We start from the raw sequence: 16,467 nt of genomic DNA, 5'->3' as shown, positions 1-16,467 counted from the left end.
TTAACCCCACAGGTTTTTTTTTTCAGGAGCTAATGCAATTTAGAGGAGAAAAAATAAAATTTCATATTTTTGCAAATATGTCATTTTAAAGGTAGTTTACTTTTGTATAATGGAGGGAGGTTTTAAATTTATTGGACAATTCTTGACACTTGCGCATGCGTCCGCCATTTTGCTGAACTTTAACTTTTTTTTTTAATTATTCTTTATTTATTCAAGAAAGTCATGTACAAGTTCAACCGACAGGGTTGTAATAAACATTTGTTACAGAGAAAAATAGTTGAACAATGTTAATTGTTACAGAAGCAAAACGTTTCTTGATTATTTTTTCTTTAACGGAGGTTGGGATGGTGAAAAAGGTGAAAGTAGGAAGGGTGTGTGGAAGGGGGGGGGGGGGGGGGAGAACATCTATTATTATATTATAACCTCTAACTCCAAAAGAAAATCCTGAGACGAGTGAAACATGCAGGTTCTGTTTGAATTAAATTGTAGCTAAAGAGACTGTATGCCATTTAGTGGGATGTAGAGGAGGGGGTGCCTGGCCATTGGCCCCATATTTTTTTGAATTGTTCGTGTATTCTACATGACCAACTTGTCATTTCTTCGAAGCGGCGAATTTCGTTTACCTTCGCTATCCATTCCGTGTAGGTGGGAGCTGTTGGTTGAAGCTGAGGTGAGTAATCAGATTGGTTTTTGAGGGCTTATAGGTTGCTGACGGTTTTGCTAAGAACACAGAACTTTAACTTTTTAAACTTTTTTTTTACACTTTGTAACTTTACATGATCACTGTTACCTGATGGATAACGGCGATCATGGGATTGGGAACTGCATACAGCGCCCCCGGTCACATCTCCCTGCACTCGGCTATCTTTGACTATGAATATGGTTCTCAGATGGTCATCCTTGTGTTGGTATGATAGTTTCCTTGTGGTTTTCCTTAGTACCTCTAGTTGTGAACTATAGGTCACTACTAGAGGTACACAACTGTTTTCTTCCTACTCTGTGTGTCGGAGTAGTTGATTTCTGGGTATCCTGGGGGCTCTGGTGATTTGGTCATCAGTTGAGGTGGGATGGTCGCCCTGATTTAAAAATGTCCTTTTAAGATGGTATAAATGTTCCTCTCTGTCTGTTGGGTTGGAGCAGATCCGGTTATATCTGATGGCCTGGCTGTAGATGATGGACTGTCTGATGTGTTTGGGGTGAGAATTGTCCCATCTGAGGTATGTGGGCCAATCAATCGGTTTTTGGTACAGGCATGTCTGTATTGAGTTTTTTTTACATTTTTATGGTGGGGTCCAAAAAGTTGACTTCTGTATACGAGTAGCTTAATGTCAGGTTTATGGTGGGGTGGAATGTGTTGAATCTCTCATGGAATTTTATTAGTTGTTTAGTGTTGGTCCAAATGATTATGGTGTCATCAATGTAGCGGACGTAGGCCAGTGGTTTGTTGGAGCAGGAGGCCAGAAAGTCACTCTCCTGTTTTGTCCTGAAAAGATCGGCATATTGCGGTGCTATTTTACTGCCCATGGCGGTCTCAGTAAGTTGCAGGAATATCTCTTGACCCATAGAATAAAATTATCATGTCAGTTTGTGCGCCGTAGAAACAAGACGCACTGAAAGATGGCGGAATTTTTTTTTTTTTAAAGAATGTTACTCCACTTTAAATTTTTTTTTAAGTTTTTCAGTACAGTAAATAGCACCATTAAAAAATATAACTCGTTCCGAAAAAAACAAGCCGTCATACAGCGACGTCGATGGATAAATAAAAGGAGTTACAATTTTTCTAAAGGGGGAGGAAAAAACTGAAATGGAAAAAAAAAGGGCCACGTCATTACCCCTTGAGTGGCACGCCCAGAAATATTCCGGGACGAGCTTCACTGCCCATAGTGATATAACCCGGAAGATTTCCGGGCTATGTTTCACTATGGGACATGCAGAGCACAATGCCACAAGCTGTGGCATTGTGCTCTGCCTGCACAGACCCACACAGAGCAGTGCAAGACTTTGAAAAATGAAACAGGAAGATACTACCGATCTGCTGGCAACTTCTCGCTTCTATTTTCAAACTCCCGCACTGCTTTGTTTACAGGTTGCCATGGAGACCATCGGCTTGTCAGAAGCCAGCCGATGGTCTCTATGGCAGGGAGAGCTGGTGCTTGGCTGTCAGAGGACAGCTAGGCACTAGCTCTTACAGCAGAGAATGGAGAAAACCTCAGATCTCTGCTATGTTAACCCTTTACATGCCGCGATCTATGCGACTGCTGCATATAAAGGGCTGTCACCATCGGACACCTGGAATGTGATCAGGGAGATGGGTCTCTGTGGAAGTCTCCTAAAAGGGTCAAAAATTTTAAAAGTTAAAAAAATAAACACTTTTCTCTTTTTACTTTGTAAAAATTTAAAAACAAAATTATGCATGTGGTATCCCTGCATCCTAATGACCCAGAAAAGGAGGTTAGTACATTATTTAACCCTTAACCCCTTCCCGCTCCAGGACGTACATTTATTTAACCCTTAATGACGCAGCCTCTTTCTTTTCTTCCCCCTTTTTGTTTTTTCTCCCCCCGTTTAAAAAATCCTTACTCCTTTATTTATCCATCGACGTCGCTGTATGAGGGCTTGTTTTTTGCGGAACGAGATGTAATTTTCAATGGTGCCATTTAAAGTACCATATAATGTACAGAAAAACTTTTACAAAATTCTAAGTGGAGTAAAATGAAAAAAAAGAATGACATTCCGCCATCTTTCAGTGCGTCTTGTTTCTACGGCGCACAAACTACAATAAAAATGACATGATAACTTTATTCTATAGGTCAGTACGATTGTTACGATACCAAACTTGTAAAGGCTTTTTCTCGCTCGTGTCATTGGGGTACACAGCAAAGACCGTGGGATATAGCTTCCGCCACTAGGAGGCGACACTAAGCACAAAAAAGTTAGCTCCGCCCTCTGGCTATATCCCTCCTGCCGACAGCAGGCTAATCAGTTTTTAGCTTAGTGTCTCGTAGGAGGACGGTCGTGCCCGTTAGGGCTGCTTTAAGGGCCAGGGTTAGACGGAGAGGCAGGACGCTCCCCATCAAACCCGAACGGAGAGGAGGGCGAACAACCTCGGGTTTGTCCAGGTTGCTTCTTGCCCGGCCCGCCTCAGAAGAAAAGGTGGCACATCCGGGTCATATATATCCGCATGTGGCCCGCCAGCGAGAGCCCCCCATGTTTGGTGCAGAGGTCCGCATCCCCTTCCCATGGGCAGGCGATGTTATAGGGGTAGGCTGCTGGAACTGGGGAGCTGCTTTTTCTTCCAACAAGCACGCAGGAGGTAAGTATGCGCTTGCGACATCCCCCCCTCTCCCTCCCCCCTTCCTGGCTCTCCCAGTATGTCGCTTTTTGCACGCGTACCTTGTGAGCTGCAGCGAGGCGCAGGGATAGGCGCAGGCGGACAGACTCCTTTTCGTCGGGAGTATTATACGCCATGCATGGCTGCGGCAGCGGAGGGCATTATTTGCTGGGGCATTCCTGCATTCGGCTCCCCTTGAGCTTGCAGGCGGGGTGGGGGTGGGCAGGTGAGTTCACCGTGGAGGTATGGGCTCACCGGATATTCAGGGCGCTGGTTCCAGGCACAAGCCGGCGGGGGGGCGTGGCCTCGCGGGCATGGTACTTCAGGGCAACAACTTTCAGTATGCCCTGGCCTTCTGGCTCCCTGCAGGGGCTCCCAGCAGGAGTTCCTGCGATGTGGGGGCTCAATGGAGAGGGCTGCACTGCAGCCCCGGGCGCGGCAACGCCGGAATAGGAGGGGGCGTGGCCACGCCGTGTGGCCACGCCCCCACGCGACGTGAGGGGCGAGGCTTGCGGCAATACCTCCGTGGATGGGTGTGGCCACACCTCCCGCCCTCAATGACTCCATGCAGGGGGCGTGGCCTCATCGGCAATGCACGCCGCCCTGCCCCTCCCTCAGCACAGGTGAAGGGGGATGACATCAGAGAAGCAGCCTATTGGGGACAGCGCGCCAGGACTTAAAAACCGCCCTGCTGCTCCACTCCTTGCTGCCCTTTTCTGCTCAGCTTATATGCTGTACAGCTAAAGCTCCAGGAAAGAAAGCCCTTCAGCACCTGCAGTCTCCTGACACAGCGGCTCCCCGGACCTCTTCGGACCTCGGCAAGGACCTGGGTAAGCTCTGTCTGGCGGCTAGCTCCCCTCTTTCGCTGCGTATCCCTCCTGCCGGCGGTTGGCATAGCAGAGGATAGCTCGCAGTTCTCTTTGCCCGGTGAAATCCCAGCACCATGTCCGACCCCAGAGCCCTGGAGGCTGGACCAGGGACAGCAAGAGTAACGCACTTTGCTTGCTCGCGCTGTAACCTAAAGTTCGCATGCGGACAGGCTGAGCCCTTTTGTAGAGATTGTCCCCCTGCGAAACAGGCGGCTGTGCAGGGCACCCATCCCCCCATTCAGCCCCCAGCTGTGGCCGAGCCGGAGTGGGCCCGCTCCTTGTCACTGGCGGTGTCTGACCTCTCTCGGGCATCTGGCGCAATTTTGGAAAGATTAGCGCAGAACGCCTCCAGTCCGCGTGAGGAGCGCGGCCGTAGACTAAAACGGGTCAGGCCTTCGGACTCCCGGCGGCCCTCCCGGTCACCATCCTCGTCACTTTTGCGCTCTTCTGGTACTAGGTCACGGCGCCTATTGGCAGAAGATGGTTCGGACGAGGAAGGGTCTGAATCCTCCTCAGACTCTGTCGTGGAGGAGGATCAGGTCCCAAAATTTTCGGCTATGGTGGAGAGCTTAGTGGTTGCGGTGCGTGACACTTTTCAGCTCACTGAACAGGAACCACAGGCATCTGGGATATCGTTTTCTTTCAGGCAGCCTAGACGCTCTCCAAAAACCTTTCCTCCTCATGAGGACTTTGACAAGGTCCTATCTAAGGAATGGAAGGCACCGAATAAGCGTTTTTCCAAGATGGGTTTCTTGGATGGGAAATATCCCTTCCCACAGGACTTAGTGGAAAAGTGGTCGGTCCCACCGCTAGTGGATCCACCCATTTCGCGCCTGGCTAAGCATACCGTGCTACCCACGGCAGAGTCCTCTTCCCTCAGCGATCCCAAGGATCGAGGAGTCGAGGCCTTGGCAAAGACCGTTTTTGAGGCGGCAGGGTCAGCTTTTAGGCCTGTGTTTGCCTCGTCCTGGGTCAGTAAGGCTGTTACTGACTGGGCAAAGCGGTTACGGGAAGGAATCCTCGAAGGGGCGTCAACCGAGGATCTGGTGGGCATTACACGCCAGATTGAACAAGCAGGCATGTTTCTCTGTGAGGCCTCTATGGATACAGCCAGGCTGGCGGCCCGAGCCTCCGCGGCATCGGTGACGACTCGCCAGACCCTATGGTTAAAATCGTGGGATGCGGATGCTTCCTCCAAGGGGTCGTTAATCAGTATGCCCTTTGTAGGATCTCGTCTTTTCGGCGCCAAGCTAGACGAGCTCATCTCAGAGGCTACAGGTGGGAAGAGCTCACTTTTGCCACAGAACCGTCCAAAGCGGTCATCTCCGCAGCACAGACGTTTCCGTTCCTATCGCCGGATGAGTCCTCATAGGGTGGAGAGAGAGGGTCCACAGGAGCGGGAACAAAGGAAGGTTCCTTCCTTTAAACCAAGCTCCTCTTGGCGGGAGCCCCTGCCCACAAAGGGCTACCAATGATTCTCATAGCCCAGATGGGCCGCGAAGAACGCGGAACTCTGAGCTCATGGACATGTTAGCAGACGCGCCCTGGCGATTACCCCTACAAAATGATCTACTCTCTCAGGGGAACCATTAGCGGAAGTACTGTGGCGCTTGCTGACCTGGAAGGACGCTTTCCTGGTGGCGGTTACCTCCCTTCGTAGGGTTTCGGAGATTGCGGCGCTGTCGGCAAAACCACCCTTTACGTTTTTTTCACCAGGATAAGGTGGTGTTGCGACCGGTGCTGTCTTTTTTTCTAAATTTTATCAAATACATACGTTTGCGTCAGCCGACGTTTCGCTGGGTCGAAAGGTTTTACAGATGGCTGTAAACTGACCGCATGCGCTTATGATTTATTTGTACCCACCCTCGGGGACGGCTGTGGGACGTCCCACGGTCTTTGCTGTGTACCCCAATGACACGAGCGAGAAAAGAGGATTTTTTACTCACCGTAAAATCTCTTTCTCGTCTCGTCATTGGGGGACACAGCACCCGCCCCTCTTTCTTTATATGACACAGTGGTGGTCCTGGTCGGACTCCGGATTCTGTAAGTCGCACATAGTGCTGCGTGTTTTTCATTACAGTGAAATTTTTTGTTAACGTGTCATATGACTAACTATTGTTGTCTCTCTGGTCCCGCATGGCTATTCCAACTGCTGGCATGACAAACTGATTAGCCTGCTGTCGGCAGAAGGGATATAGCCAGAGGGCGGAGCTAACTTTTTTGTGCTTAGTGTCGCCTCCTAGTGGCGGAAGCTATATCCCACGGTCTTTGCTGTGTCCCCCAATGACGAGACGAGAAAGAGATTTTACGGTGAGTAAAAAATCCTCTTTTTTTTGCTGTAGTACTTGTATTTTTTTTCAAAAAGACATTTAATTTTTTAAACTTATTTTCTGCTGCCATCTTCTGCATGCAATAACTATTATTTTTCGGTCAACGTAGTTGTGCAAGGGCTTATTTTTTGCGAGATGTCCTGTAGTTTACATTAGTACTAATTTGGAATTCATACGACTTTTTGATCGCTTTTTATTGCATTTTTTTTGGGAGACAGGGTGACTGAAAAAGTGCATTTCTGGCGTTCTGTATTTTTTTTTTCGGACTATGTTCACCGTGCGAGGTAAATAATGCACTACTTTGATAGATCTGACATTTATGGACGTAGTGATACCAAATATGTATTTTTCTATTATGATTTAGATTTTTATTATGAGATATGGCAAAAGGAGGGCGATTTAAAGTTTTATTACTTTTTTTTTAAACTGTGAAAAAGTCGTGAAAAAGAAAAAAACTATTACAATTTGGTATTGGCGTAATCATACCGGCCTGTAGAATTACTTTAATACATTATTTATACTGCTGAGAGAATGCAGTGAAAAATAAAAATAAAAAACATTACAGATTTTGTTAATCTTGCCACTAGAAAAAATGGAATAAAAAGTGATCAAAATTTTACATGTGCCTAAAAATTTGATAAATGAAGGCTAGAGTTCATCCCGCAAAAAACAAGGCCTTCTAGAGCTCTGGCAATGAATAAAAAAAAAAATTAATACGGCCCTTTGAATGTGGCGACACAAAAGCAAACCTTTAAAAAAAAATGTTTTAAATGCACAAAAAATAAAATAAATAAATAAAAATAAAATAAATAAATCGCAAAGCATAAAAAAACCCAACTGTATAAACTTGGTATCGCCAGAATTGTGTTGACTCAGAGAGTAACATTAGCACATTATTTATTCTGCACACTGAACGCCGTAAAAATGAAATCCAAAAAATAAATGGCAGAATTTATTTTTTTTTTCCCACAATCTTCCTACAAATTTTTTTACAAATGTTCTCCCTACAGGTCTTCCCAGACAATTCCCAAAATATTTCATTCTCATCTGACTCTGGCGGATCAGGTCCCTGTATCTTCATCTTCTGACCGGGATGACATTACTATGGACACAACACAATCCATATCCTTTCCAAAACTTTTCAGATTGCTGGATGGGACCACTCCGTCCATACTCTATATGAAGGCTGGTGTTGAGATAAGCCACTATTGAAGTGGAGAACCTGTCTGCATCAGTAGCACAGCCCCCTCTCTCACAACGCCTGACTAGACCCTGGGAGAGCAGACTCTTGAAGGCCTGTTCCTCTGCTTCACCTCTGGGGCCTTAGATGCAAAGGGTTTATCCTCCGGGACACTAACCTACCTCAGATCAGTTAATCAGTCTGCTATAAGAAGTGTCCCTTGTGATTGCTGCAACCCCTAATGATTGCTGGGGGTGCACACAGGAGCTCGGCGGTCGGTGTTGATTAGACCCCCCAACCCCCCCCCCCCCCCCCACCCCACACACACACACACACTTTTTTCTTTTCTTTTTGGTACCCCATCTGACACCGTTATACTTTTGTTAACATTTGATGGCTGGCTCTAGTGGGTGCTCGCTTCAAAAAATGTCCAGGCGAGATGTCTCCTTGTTCTCTTGCTGGGCCTTGTTGGCCCCAGACCGTTCAGGGCTTGAGCCTCTGCCCCTGCGTCTGATTTGGTTGTAAAGGGGATGGGGAGGCCCTTATTTCTTGAGGTCTTTCCACCGCCTTGAGTGAATGGCTTATTTGTGCTCCGGGACAAGCCTCTTGACACGGTATTGATTGTGAGGTGCCGCTGCTGGAGTGCAGGTGGACGCTTCTTTAAAAAAATATTTTAAAAAATATACATAGAATAGGATTCAGACTAGTGAATGGAGCCTTGATAAATTTCCTCTATAGTATTTATAGTTGTGACTATAAGGATTGTGAGGGGCGGTTGCTATAGTGCAGGTGGGTGCTTCTTAAAAAAAAAAAAAATAGAAAATAAGAAAATATTATATAATGCATACATCAGATAGGATTCAGATTGGTGAATGGAGCCTTGATTTTATGGTTGTGACTATAAGGTTCAGTTTTGGTCTCATCTTTCCACATTATTACAGAAGTCTTGAGGCTTCTCCCGATGATGTTCGGTGTTTTGGAAGCCTCAGTTCTGCGGTGTTGGTGCAGCAGTGTTTTCTGGCTCGTCTACCATGTAGCCCATTGTTTCAGTACATAGGACTGTGTCTCAGGGAAGCCGGCATCTCTAGAGGACTTACTTTTGGGTTTTCTTTGCATTCTCCTGGCAGCGGTGTGAGATCTCTTGCTTCATCTAACTGGTAATACCAGACCCCATAATTAGTGCGGACAGAACCAGTCAGCATTTTCTCATTTTTTTGATCCTTTTACTGATTTATGAAGTTGAACTACTTTTGCTCCTTGGATTATTTTGCCAGTAATTTTGCTTTGACCAAGGTTTAGTAATAAGCAAACTGCATGCAGCCTGGAGGAAATGTACAAGGATGTCTCCAGAGAGGAGGAACTCTGCTCCAATGACTGATGTCTCCATATTTGTGTCTTCACAGTTGTCCTCATCATCCAGATCCTGTCATCCGTCTCATCAGTCTATGTGCGGAGAGGATCAGACATCACTGACTGCAGCATGAAATGTCCTCATACCAGAGATGTCCTGCAGCTGGACAGAGAATGTGGAGATGAAGAGACCAAACTCCTGGAGTTGTGGTGTAGTGATAGTTGGTCCCATAAATCACTGGGACCCCAGACTCCACTATAACACAAGCAGCGGGTGCTGGAGGCTGACAGATGCCCGGAAGGACGACTCCTGTCTGTATGTTCTCTGGCGTCACAACCGTTTCTGGGGGCTTCCCACACTCTACAGCCATCACTGTACTAGGTAAGAGCTGGAGGATCACAGGAGACATTTCTCTATTGTCCTCTATGGGAAACCTGAATTCTGTCCTCCTGTAATAGAGACCAATAACACAGGATCAGTAGTCACTGGTGACTATATATGGGGAGGGGGCTGCAGGTCACATGACTGATGGTCAGTATAGGGGGCAGGTACTGGGGTCTAATAATGACAGAAGAGCTAGCACTCTATACAGCACCTAGATTCATGTCCATGCTGATGTCACATCACTGATGGTCACCGACCTTCTCCTGATACTTCCAGATCCAGTTCTCATCTCCAACATAACCAGTAACTCCAACCGGCTCGGTCAGGACATTGCTGTGAGCGTCCAGTTCTCGGGAGAGGAGGCGGCTGTAACCTGGGAGGCGGACGGGGGGTCTCTCCCCCACAGATACCGGCTGACCGATGACAATAGGACGCTGATTATCCTGAGTGCCCAGAGAGAAGATGGCGGGAGGAGACTCCATATCCGGATCACAAACCCAGTCAGTGAGGAAACACGGGAATACCTGTTGGAGATTACAGGTAAGAGGGTATTACTGGAGTATTATACTGTCCTCACACCTTGTATACCCCATGTACTGGAGATTACAGGTAAGAGGGTATTACTGGGTATTATACTGAGCTCACACCTTCTATACCCCATGTAGTGGAGATTACAGGTAAGAGGGTATTACTGGGTATTATACTGACCTCACACCTTCTATACCCCATGTACTGGAGATTACAGGTAAGAGGGTATTACTGGGTATTATACTGACCTCACACCTTCTATACCCCATGTACTGGAGATTATAGGTAAGAGGGTATATGGGTATTATACAGTCCTCACACCTTCTATACCCCATGTACTGGAGATTACAGGTAAGAGGGTATTACTGGGTATTATACTGACCTCACACCTTCTATACCCCATGTACTGGAGATTACAGGTAAGAGGGTATTACTGGGTATTATACTGACCTCACACCTTCTATACCCCATGTACTGGAGATTACAGGTAAGAGGGTATTACTGTGTATTATACTGACCTCACACCTTCTATACCCCATGTACTGGAGATTACAGGTAAGAGGGTATTACTGGGTATTATACTGACCTCACACCTTCTATACCCCATGTACTGGAGATTACAGGTAAGAGGGTATTACTGGGTATTATACTGACCTCACACCTTCTATACCCCATGTACTGGAGATTACAGGTAAGAGGGCATTACTGTGTATTATACTGACCTCACACCTTCTATACCCCATGTACTGGAGATTACAGGTAAGAGGGTATTACTGGGTATTATACTGACCTCACACCTTCTATACCCCATATACTGGAGATTACAGGTAAGAGGGTATTACTGGGGTATTATACTGACCTCACACCTTCTATACCCCATGTACTGGAGATTACAGGTAAGAGGGTATTACTGGGGTATTACAGAGACCTCACACTTTCTATGCGCCGGGCACAGCAGTGTAGTTACAGTATTTTACCCAGTAATTAAACCATAAAGCTGCCTCTTCTCTCGCCCCCATCTGTAGCAGCGCTGTAGTTTTGTGTTTGTTCCCATCAAGTTGGACATATACCTGAGGGACAAATATAAAGTAGTTCAGCTAGCCATTCCGTACATAACTCTCATCACTGCAGACAATCATTGGCTCCAGCGGTCACATCACACATATGGCCGGTCATTGCTGTTGTAGTGAAACCAAAGACTACAGAAGTCCAGATGCAGCAGATGTTACCTCCTCTGTGATAACTTGTTGTGGAAAGTTATCTGAAGCCATTAAAAAGCTATTGTTCTCTTATCACACAAAACCCTTTGTGATGTAACTAAAGGGTAAACAAACTGCTGTACAAGAAATTATCATAACAGATTGATGGTCCATTTACAAGTAAAGGCTGATTTATACACAAAGATTTTCACTCAAAAAAAAAAAAATCGCTCGAAGCCCTCTAAGCGATAATTGTTGTGTGTAATCGCACTGACATCCTGCAGTTTTCGTTAAGCCGTCGCTCATTGTTGTCTTTCAGCGTGCTGAAAGAGAAAGATCAGCCTTGTCAGGAATTCACAGCGGGATACAGCTGATACTATTGTCTCATCTGTATCCCAGTCCCTGAACACAGGCGGGGTATGAAGAACACAGCGGTCCAGCTGCGTTCTTTATTCCCCACTCGGCTGTATAACAGCCGGCGCTCCAAGCAGAGAACAGCTGGATGCAGAAGACAAGCGGCCCCGCTTGGGCACAAAGTGATCACTCAACGTTTGAGCGATCACCTTGCGCTGTAAAGGCACACAACGATTATCACTCGCTCAAAAGACATCTTTTGAGCTATAATCGTTGTGTCTAAACCAGCCTCAACAATATTGCTCAAAGTTTGTTCAAACAAACAGATCTGATCGATAATCGTTCAGTGTAAATGCGAAAAAAAATTGCTCCCTATTAGTTCACGGTTGTTTATCGCTTACATTCAGTCAGCCAAAAAACTATCACTGGATCGTTGGCTTCTTGTTACGTGTAAACGCTCCTCACGTCACATTTTATGTGAAACCAGCAAGAACCCAACGATGTATTTCAGTCTAAACGTTCTGCACCAGCGCTGATGACCTTAGTGGTGACGTCAGCGCTTGTGCAGTCGTTTAAATGATGGTCTGCCAGTATAGGGTCATTTACAGGGGTGACCTGAGGGGTGCAGTTGCTCGACAGGTCGTCCTAGTGATTAATCCTGTGCTTTTACACAGCAACAATCATTATTAGTGAATGGAGGCAGAATAAGTTGTTTTAGCCCGGCCGCCCGCCTCCATTCACACTAAACGGACGTCGTTCATAGATAAATGACTCGCTGTCTCTACGAGCCGATCTGTGTAGTTGTTATGCAGAAGCTGAACTACGAAATAATTTATTGTTCGTCATTTAGTCCCGTGTGCCTATAGACTGAGCGATAATTATTCAGATTCTCGCTGATCGCAGGAAACTGAAGGATTTCTCAGCCCGTGTAAAAGGGCCCCCAGTCATCTTAGACTCTGCTACATCTGTTGTTAAGAAAATTGTAGATCAATGTATCAGTTAGTTCTGCTATTAGATTGTGGACTAGAAAGATACAGCATGCTGCTAGTGTAAGTAGTGAAGGGATTAAACGAAACCTTCACTATACCAGTGCCTGGTAGACAGACAGCAGATAAGAGTCTCCCAGACACCCCCCCCCCCCCCCCCCCCCCCACCTTGCATTCCGTTTCACTGAATTCATAACGGTTTCATTGGAGCCTCGTTTTGCTGCCCCTCGTTGATGCTGCCGGCGCGGCGCTGGTTGAGTTTGTTGACCGGAGTATGAATTTGGTTTTCAGTTTAGTGACAGTCTGGTCCCGCTCGCTCCGGGCCCAAGACGGCAAGCAGAATAATCCACCATTATTATATATTATAAAGTGCCATTAATTCCTGTCGCTGTACGTATGAGAACAAGGGGTTAATACATTACATATGATAAACATGGAACGGTATACATTAACTAGACGATACAATAGGAGAGGATGCTGCCCCCCGAGGGCTTACAGCCTACAAGATGGGGTGAAAGAGACGGCCGGGGAGGGTAGAAGCTGCTCATGTTCTGGTGGAGAAATCTTATTGCCCATTTAGACAGAAGAATGTTGGGCAAACGATACCAGACCCTCGTCCCCGCATACTCTCACTCCCAGGCTGTTGCACGGGAGCTAGAAGTGCTGGCTCACTCACAGAACGGCCAGCAGGGGGCAGGGAGGCTGCAGGGGATTTCTCTCCTCACTCTTCCCTGCCCCTCTCCATTCACTTAACATAGCAGCCGTTCAGTATTGATCAGCTGCTATTTATACTGAACGATCAATATAAATCGTTGAGCGTTCAGTGTAAATGGCAGCCGTTCAGTACTGAACGGTCGCTATGTCAAGCGAATGGAGAGGGGCGGGGGAGAGAAATCTAGAGCCGCCCCGCTGTGAGCCAGTGATACTAGCTCCTGTGCAGCAGTAGGAGAGCGAGTATGTGCGGAGACGAGTGTTGGACATCGTTTGCCCAGTATTCGTCCCGTCTAAATGGGCATTTGGAGACAATTGTGCGATGAACAGATTAGAGGAGAGCAGAGAAGGAGATCTTACAAGGACCTGTTATATGTAATGTTGTATCCCAGAGCACAGACTGGTACATCGTACATTATTATATGGATATTATAGCACACCTATATGCATTATATAATCACCCAGACTATAAACTGATACATTTTTAGATTATTAAATGGATATTATATACACTGTTTAATATATTTTATCCCAGACTATAGACTGGCACACTGGATATTATATCACCCACGGCATATACATTGTATCATCAGATATCATATATGTATATACCTGTGGGTATACCGGTGTATTTCTTCAGGTCGCACCCTCTCTGATTTGTGTCATTTATGTTCCTGCAGGTCCTCTGTCTCTCACATTACGACTCTCCCTTGTAGCTGCTCTGGCTGTAGTGATACTTCTCTCCGCTGGGATCTTTCTTGTAAGTCTGTTTTGGGGGATTTTATCTCTTATGTATAAATATAAGATTATTATATGATAGAAAACTCCAAGGGAGACATAATCTACAAGATCTGTAATCTGTTCTGTTATTAGTGTTGTAGGAGGAAGAACATGGCAGCGTCCAAGGATGGAGAGATGAAGCCGATGGACGGTCACTCAGAAGCGAATGGACGTCCTCCAAGAGCCGATCAATCAGGTGCCGTTATATTCAGTGTTGTACTTTACAAGTGTTGAGCAGCAGGCGAAGTACATCTGTAAAACCACTACAGGAAATGAACATGCAGGATTAAAAAAGTTAAGTCTAACAATTGACTTGCAGCAATTCTGCCTTCCAATAGGTGGCGCTGCTGAGGCATTGTTCCATCTTTCTATTTGCATAAATTTCCCAACGGAGCATGGGTGGCCTTATAAGTCTACTCAATAGGTGCTCCCCCAAAGGAGAAACCATACAATTCCTAACCCAAAGGACTGTGGATGGAATGATGGAACTGCAGGGGTTAATCTAGTAGAAGTGTAACTTTAACCCCTTAAAGGAGATGTCCCGCACCGAAACGGGGTTTTTTTTTTTTAAACCCCCCCCCCGTTCGGCGCGAGACAACCCCGATGCAGGGGTTAAAAAAACAAACAGCACAGCGCTTACCTGAATCCCGGCGGTCCGGCGTCTTCATACTCACCTGCTGAAGATGGCCGCCGGGATCCTCTGTCTTCGTGGACCGCAGCTCTTCTGTGCGGTCCACTGCCGATTCCAGCCTCCTGATTGGCTGGAATCGGCACATGACGGGGCGGAGCTACACGGAGCCGCTCTCTGGCACGAGCGGCTCCATAGAAGACTGCTGAAGACCCGGACTGCGCAAGCGCGGCTAATTTGGCCATCGGAGGCCAAAAATTAGTCGGCACCATGGAGACGAGGACGCTAGCAACGGAGCAGGTAAGTATAAAACTTTTTATAACTTCTGTATGGCTCATAATTAATGCACAATGTACATTACAAAGTGCATTAATATGGCCATACAGAAGTGTATAGACCCACTTGCTGCCTCGGGACATCTCCTTTAATGACATGGCCTATTTTGAGCTTAAGGACCAAGCCTTATTTTTCAAATCTGACATCTGTCACTTTCTGTGCTAATAACTTTTGAATGCTTTTACTTATCAAGGTGATTCTGAGATTGTTTTTTCGTGACATATTGTACTTTATGTTAGTGTAAAAATTTCATCAATAAATTTTGTCCTTATTAGGAAAAAAAATCCAAATTTACTGAAAATTTGGAAAAATTCACAATTTTCAAACTTTGAATTGTTTTCTTTGTAAGATAGAAAGTCAAACACCACAACATAGTTATTAATTAACATTTCCCATAGGCCTACTTTACACAGCAATCATTTTTTAAGTGTTATTTTACTTTTTGCAGACTCCACAAAGTATATAAATTTAGCAGTAATTTTTCACATTTACTAGCAAATTTCAAAATCTAAATTTTTTAAGGACCAATGCAGTTCAGACATAGTTTTGCCGAGCCTGTATATCAGAATCCCCCATGAATTGCCCCATTTTAAAATCAGCACCCTTCAAAGTATTCAAAATGGCATTTAGAAAGTTTATTAACCCTTTAGATGTTTTACAGGAATTAAAGGAAAGTGCATCAAAAATTAGAACAGTTCCTTTTTTCTACTGATTTTCAATATAAAACCTTTTTTTTTAATATAAAACAGTAGGAGTTAACAAAGAAACAAAACTTGGAATGTATTACCCAGATTCCGCAGTTTTTAGAAATGCCCCATATGTGGACGTAGCCTGTTGTATGGGCACATGGTAGGTCTCAGAAGGATAGGAGCGCTTCTTGGCTTTTTGAATGCAGATTTGGCAGGAATAATTTTCTGACCCCATGTAGTGTTTGCAGTGCCCCTGAGGTAGCAGTACATTTAAAACCCCCAATAACTGACCCCATTTTGGAAACTACACCCCTCAGGGAATTTATTAAGGGGTGTAGTGAGCGGTTTGAACCCACAGATGTTTGAGGAATTTTTTTTAACAGTTTGAGTTCAATACGAAAAAATCCAATTTTTCACATAATGTTTAGCTTTAGGCCCAGATTTTCATTTTTCACCAGTGGCAGAAGGAAAAACGTACCCCATGATGCGTTACCCAGTTGCTCTCGAACACGGAAATGCCCCATATGTGGACGTAGCCTGTTGTATGGGCACATGGCAGGACTCAGAAAGAAAGGAGCGCTTTTTTTGAATGCAGATTTTGCTGGAATAATTTTCAGACACCGTGTAGTGTTTGCAGTGCCCCTGAGGTACCAGTGCATTTGAAACCCCCAACAACTGACCCCATTTTGGAAACTACACCCCTCAGGGAATTTTTTAAGGGGTGTAGTGAGCGGTTTGAACCCACAGGTATTTGAGGAATTTTTTTTAACAATTTGAGTTGAGAACGAAAAATTCACATTTTTCCAATAAT

General features: G+C 45.6%; 1 protein-coding gene across 5 annotated transcripts in view; it reads left to right on the top strand.

The window, feature by feature from the left end:
- LOC136625233 (uncharacterized) overlaps nt 1-16,467 on the top strand; it is a 187,265-nt gene that overhangs the window by 110,324 nt on the left and 60,474 nt on the right. For 3 of the 5 annotated variants that reach the window (XM_066599279.1, XM_066599280.1, XM_066599278.1), the window contains exons 2-5: nt 9,114-9,442; nt 9,722-9,985; nt 13,904-13,983; nt 14,097-14,199. In XM_066599279.1, coding sequence (XP_066455376.1) covers nt 9,352-9,442; nt 9,722-9,985; nt 13,904-13,983; nt 14,097-14,199 — 538 coding nt within the window. In that variant the 5' untranslated portion in view covers nt 9,114-9,351. The remainder of the gene's footprint in view (nt 1-9,113; nt 9,443-9,721; nt 9,986-13,903; nt 13,984-14,096; nt 14,200-16,467) is intronic. The other 2 variants (XR_010792518.1, XM_066599277.1) reach the window with 1 other exon arrangement.

The sequence above is a fragment of the Eleutherodactylus coqui genome, chromosome 4 (genome assembly GCF_035609145.1).
Source record: "Eleutherodactylus coqui strain aEleCoq1 chromosome 4, aEleCoq1.hap1, whole genome shotgun sequence".
NCBI lineage: Eukaryota > Metazoa > Chordata > Amphibia > Anura > Eleutherodactylidae > Eleutherodactylus > Eleutherodactylus coqui.
Note: the sequence above shows the minus strand (reverse complement) of the source record. Positions and strands in the feature narration are given on the sequence as shown.